The 6,343-nt window shown below is 54.4% G+C and overlaps 1 protein-coding gene across 2 annotated transcripts in view; it reads right to left on the reverse strand.

Moving 5' to 3' along the window:
* Window positions 1–6,343, reverse strand: part of Mllt1 (MLLT1, super elongation complex subunit) — a 44,888-nt gene extending 38,545 nt beyond the window's left edge. Inside the window, exon 1 of one of the 2 annotated variants that reach the window (XM_006244307.5) lies at window positions 6,128–6,343. In XM_006244307.5, the coding sequence (XP_006244369.1) occupies window positions 6,128–6,139 (12 nt within the window). In that variant the 5' untranslated portion in view covers window positions 6,140–6,343. The remainder of the gene's footprint in view (window positions 1–6,127) is intronic. The other variant, NM_001106876.2, reaches the window with a different exon arrangement.

A 6,343-nucleotide genomic window follows, 5' to 3' on the forward strand; every position in this document is an offset into this window, starting at 1 on the left:
CATCTCAAAAACATGCTTGGCCACAAATGGTGGCAGGTGAGGGAGAAGCTGGAGAAAGGGAAGGGAGGCGTGACAGGAGAAACTAGCTGGACCTGAGTGTAGAAATGATATAGTCTCTGGGTCAAGGGGCAGGACTGTAACTTTGCATGGACAGTCAGAAGGGCAGAACAGAGGCCCAGAACCCCAGCACTGTGAGCATCATGGGGGAAACTATCAATCTACACTTAACACCCTGCTGGGTATGGTGCCTGCCAGTGATCTGCAGTGCAGAGGCAAAGAGGATGTGCTAAAGACCAGCCTGGGCTACATGGCCAGACCCTGGGATACCTGATGGGGTATGGGTAGAGAATCTTCAATATGACTCTAGAGCAATACTGCTAGCACCCTGGAGAACATGGCCAGAGGGCCACTGTTGGCCGAGGCTTCCAAGATTCCTAAATACTGACGACCCTATTCCCGAGCCACTTCTTTGGAGTTCCTATCAGCTACAGGACTGATCTCTACATCCTACAACTCACCAGCTGAGCCCTGGGCTGCCTGCCTGACTTGAGGTTCTCATACAGGTCACAACACAGGCAGCACAGTGGCTATTGTGAAAGAACGAATGACTACAGCTCCATTGGGGCTACGACATAGGCGCCAGAACTTCGAGGCACAAGCCAAAGTAAACAGGTTTCGAGGCGCTGGCAGCCTGTGCCAAAGCACTAGCTAGCGATATTAATGGCCAAAGGGCTGGTGCCAACTAGGGCCACAACACTCCAGCTAAGGGCTGGACCAGTCATGTCCAGGTCCCCCAGACCTAATCACCTTCGTCCTTCCTTGCTGAACCTCAAGGAGAGACTCACACCCTGGGGGGTGGGGGGGGCGCGTGGGCACGGCAGAATCTTCTAGAAATGGTAGTGTGGTAGTGGTGGAACCGCACAGGGTCTGTGTCATTAACATGAGAAAGGGGCCTAAAGCTCAAGGTGCAACTAAGCCCTAGCTACCCTGGTGCTATCATCTGCAGGCCCCTCCTTGATCTCTACCTGGATCCCTTGTGCCCATCAGAACAAGTGCCACACTTGAGCAATACCCCCAGCGGGTTCTCCATGAGCAGTGCTGATAGCAAGGGGAACTTGGGTGGAGACACTATCATAAGCAGCACAGCTCACTTCATGCTGCCAGCACCACAAGGCTCTTCTAGCACCATGACCACTTGTTGCAAGGATGCCTCTGCACAACCTCAAAATTGGGAGCTACAAGTGACCTTGCCACCTGGACCCCAAGGAAAGCTCCCAGGCAGAGGTGAGTAGCCAGGGCCTGCCCCAGAAGTGTCACCCATCCTGCTGCTGGAGATCAGAAGCCAAGGGGCACAGCAGCCCAAAGCCTTAGAGTGCCACCTGGGGCCAGTTAGGCTCAAAAGGAGGCTTCATGCTGCCAGGCCAATTGGCAGAGGGCACACAGACCCAGAATCCCAATCCAGCAAGCCAGACAAACAGCCCAAGGGGCATCTCACAGGCCTTTCCTGAGAGAGCCCATTCTCTCTTACTGTGGAGAGACAAAGGGCAGAACACCTCATCCCATAGCTCTGAGTAACTTCAAATCCACCCACACACCCTTAGCCACCCACCATACATTTATATCCATCAATTCATCCATCCTCCCTGTCACCCATCCATCTACCCATCTGTCTATTCATCCACCATACACTAACATGACCATCAATCCATCTATCCACACATCTACCAACTCATCCGTCCATCCACTCACCATGCTGCCCTCACATATCCATTTACCCATCCATCCAGCCTATCCACCCACCAATCCACACATCGATCAACTCATCCCTCCCACCCATCTATCATCCACTCCTTCTGGCCAACCCTCAAATGCCCAGGCAAAGCTTGGGCCCGGGAGGCAGTCATTAGCTGTTAGTTTTCCCATAGGCTTTCATCTAATTTTCTTGTGGGAATTCTCTGTAACAAATGCCCTTTCCTCTGGGAATCTGCACAACACCCCATGGTATAATTACACCTGTGATCTGGCTCCTGCTGGTGATACCTTGGCATGCATCTGACTCTCACCTTCAGTAAGAAAAAACATCAGGTCCACCCCCACAGCAAGTTTCACACACACTGAAGGTGAAGGTGCCAGGACCCAGACACGGACCCAACAGAGCACTGGTGACATAAGACCAAGTCAATTGAGCTCTTGAGAACTAGTCAGCACTCCTGGGAAGCAGGCAGCCTAGAGTATAAGAGAAACATGGTACCCTAAGACACTCCACTACAACTGAAAGCACCTGCCCAAAAGGCAAGACAAGTCTGGAGAACAAAAAATAAAAAATGTATCTAAGTTGGTAGCCCTGGGCCCAGCCTCCAAGCACTGTTACCTCCTTTCTGGGCCCAGCTATCTTCTTCCTTCTGACAGGGCACAACAGTCAAAACAAAGGATGAGAAAGGCCTAGGAAGGGACAGGTGTGCCATCCTCATGGATATGACAGGTACTGAAAGAAGACTTGAAGGTGTCTACAGCACAAGGAGAGCCACTATGTGTCTCCTAGTTCCTTAGGAGGAGTACTTGGACTGAGAGCAGCCCCAATCCAGGCTGCAGGTCCCTACCTGTCAGGCAGGCCAGCAAAGCAGTGACAAAACCTAGCTACAGAGGACCAGGGACGCGGCTCCAACTCCAGTGCTTTGCCCATAGTCTCCCTGCCAGGACTCCTGTAGGGAGGTGACACTCAGGACATCAGGGAAGGAATCCACACTGGCCCCACACCTGAGCCAAAAATATCCATTCCCAGAGTGGAACAGTCCCAAACAGGGCCACCTGTGACCACACTGCACCCCTTTTGAGGCTAGGCAAGGAGGGACTCTGGGAAGGGGGTTCCCAGGTTCTTTGGGAGTTACAACATCCTCCCTAACGGTTTACTGGGGAGCTCCACTGGGCTCTCAGACCCTTCTCATCTTTCTAGCATTATACCCTAAAAAGCCAATTCCATTCCATCCCTCCCCAAAGTGAGCAGCAATCCTGGGTGTGCCCTTGCTCAACATGGAAGTCCAATACAACAGACAGCACTAAACTGAGGCGAGAAGGGGACACCTGAGACACTTCTCTGGCCTTCCTGCTCATAGGTTAAACAGGAAGCCCAGAGCAAAAACTACTGCTTCTGTGCTGGCCTCTGCACCAGCCTCAGAGTCAGAGGGAAACATGAGACCAGGACAGGGACAGAGAAGGCACACAGGGTAGTACCCAAACTTGAGCATACTGCTTCCTAGTAAGGCACATATGGGTTCATGGCAACCCCATGGTGGAGAGAGGCTTGGACTCTACCCTGCACACCCACAGTCCCTTGAGGACAAACATCTCTAAGTTCTCCACTCCTCACAGGGGTCTCAGACTTGCAAAGAGGGCAGCTGCTGGGCTTCTTCTGAGTTGGCAGGGAAGGAAAGGCAGATGGCACACGCACACCAACACCCCAGCCCAGCACCATTGGTACACTTCTAGTGCCAGGGTCCTATCTGTTACCCTCTGGTATGCCTGCGTACTCAGTCATGATGGCTGCCCAGCATTTAACAGGTGCTTGCTCCTGTGATCTAAGGACTCAACTTTTCATACTACTTGGCTGACACCTAAAAGCAGCCAGTCAAAGCTGAGCACCGGCAGCTCTTCAGGGTCTCACACCTGAACAAATCCTGTTCCTCACTGTTCCTGAGATTGCTGCCTTTTCTCAGCATCACAGCCACAAAGTGACAGCCACCCAGCATACCAGAGGGAATGACCTCCAATCCCTGGGGACTCTACTGAGGACAGGGACTCCAGAGCTTTGGAGTACAGAGGGTGCTGAAGGGAAAGGGACTTTTTGTGTGGTTCAATCAATGAAGAGCCCAAGTAGCAAGCAGGCTTGCAAACCATCCTGTTCACTACAGAAAACCTAGGCACACCAGGGACACTTAAAGCAATGCCACCAGCTACCTGCCCCAATGATCCTAGGTCACAGATAGTGGGACAGACAGGAAGGTCCCTGCACATGTACCTGAAACTACACAGCCACATGGCCAAGCCAGACAAAGCCACCTCCATGGCTCCAGCAGCTAGGGATACCCCAACTTGCCCTTATCAACAGCAGAGGAAGCCATCAGCTGTTGTACCCCCACAGCCCACACGTTCCCAGGACTGGTGCTCCTAGAAGCTTGGGCTTTGAAAGGGAAGGGGGAGGATGTGACCATGGGTGAGGGTAATCTGAAGAAAATAGGGAGGAACTCACATGGTACAGAGCTGGGTGTCATGGGTACAAGGGCCAGAAGACCCTCAGGCTTATAAGAACCAACAGGGCAGGGGGCTGCCAACAGGGAGCCCGGGGAATCCACCTGCAGCTAAGTGAGGAAGAATGTGAGGGGGAGAGGGAACAGGAGCAGAGGGGAAGGGATGTTTGTTCTAGGGACCATGGCTGCAGAAGAGCAGCTGAGATCAGAGTAGGCCTACCAGGGTGAGAGAGGACGGGATAAGGATTACAGATGGAGAGTCGGAAATCATTGTCTCAGGGGCAAAGCTGGCCAATGCCAAAGGACAAAACGAAGGACAAAGGGTCTTAAAACTTGGAAAGGCTTTTAGGGTACCAGGTTGAGAATGCCCTTGGTCCATATCTGAAAGGTAGTGCCACCCTTGGGCCCTGGGCACAGATGAAGAGTGGGCAGCAGGTTGAATCAAAGGGACTGAAGACTCCAGCCCAGGCTCAAAGGTCCCACATCAGAATTAAGTTCCCAGAAGCAGGGGTTGGGGTTTTAGCTCAGTGGTAGAGCGCTTGGCTAGCAAGCACAAGGCCCTGGGTTCGGTCCCCAGCTCTGAAAAAAAAGAAAAAGAAAAAAAAAAAGTTCCCAGAAGCAAAAGGCCCAGAGTCCCAGGACAGAGTGAGGGAACCAGATGCTCATGAGGGGAGGAGGTAGAGGAGAGATGGCAGGCTATGCAGGAGGCTGGGGAAAGTGACCTGAAGTGGATGTCTTAGATGGAGAGAGGGTGTGGCCTAGGCAGAGCATTCAAAACAGACCTGAAACTATACTAGCACCTAGTTGGGGGTTCTTGGAGTTTGAGGAGACTTGGGGACATGGGCCCAGGAAGAAAGAATTTTCCAAAGAAAGAGGCAGGTTCAGGCCATATTTGGGTTGGTGTGGCATCTAAGAGGATATGTGGGGGACCAACCTAGAGTTCCTGGAGCTGTCTGTGGGGAATCTGTATAGTCTCCACAGATTCAGAGCCATGCTAGGGACCACAGGGGCTGAAAGTCCCACTGAAGCTCTGAAACATGTTTCCAAGGATTCTGGGCCAGACAAGGATGCCAGGAGCTGTGGGATGTACAGGAGTTCTGAAGGGAGTCTGGTTAGATTTGGATCCACAGGGGATGTGAACACGTTGAAGTTCCCAGCTGGGGTGGCTTTGTAATTCCAATGGGTCCCATTCTGGGATTCTAAAAGATAACCCCCCCCCCCCGCCCCAGGATTCAGGATAGATTCCCCATGGTGTTGTTGTAAGTGGCTATAGGGTTCCAGAAGTCTTCCTGAAGAGTTGTGGACCAGACTGGGGATCCCCAGGGTGCTATGTTAGTTAGCACCAAGGCTCTAAGGGAAATCCCAAAAGGTTCTAGGCTGTGATGCCCAGGGTGCTAAAGCCCTGGGTTCCTGATAAGCACCTCAGGAGTCTGTGTGTAAACTGGGTGCCTCCAGGGACCTCTGGAACGAGATGGAATTCCTAAGGTGTTGAAGCCCTGGGTTCCTGAATAATGCCCAAGGGGTACTCTGGGATTCTCATGGGGCTCTGGCCCAGGCTGTGTCCCCCAAGATGCCCCAGCGGTGTGGATACACTACGCTGGCAAAGAATTCCCAGGGTAGAGTGGGTGGCATTGGGGTGCTGAGATAGACCCCCAGGGGGTTGGGGTCGCGATGGGGGAGGGGTGCGTGGGGTCGCAGTGGGGGAGGGGCATCCTGAGATGGCGATGGGGGGGAGAAGGACGCCCCGGGGTCGCGGTGGCTGGAGAAGGGCCCATCCGAATGGGCGCGCGCACACCGGGCGCCCGCGGGGCCGTGTGCGCGTAGGGCCGGCCCCAGCGCCGCGCAGGGCAGCGGGAGGCCAGTCCCGGGCGGAGGCTTCTTACCTGATTGTCCATGACTGGCGCCCGCCCCGCCCCCGGGCCGCGTCGCTCTTGCCCCCGCCGCTCAGCAACGCCCCGCCGCTCTCATTGTCTGTCAGGGGCCGCCGCCGCCGCTCCGGGCCTCCCGCCCGCCAGCCGCGCTGAACCGGAAACCGCCGCCAGCCCGGACCGCTCAGCGACCGCGGGCCCCCAGCCACCGACTCGGGCCCGGCCTCGCCG

Source organism: Rattus norvegicus, chromosome 9, assembly GCF_036323735.1.
Source record: "Rattus norvegicus strain BN/NHsdMcwi chromosome 9, GRCr8, whole genome shotgun sequence".
NCBI lineage: Eukaryota > Metazoa > Chordata > Mammalia > Rodentia > Muridae > Rattus > Rattus norvegicus.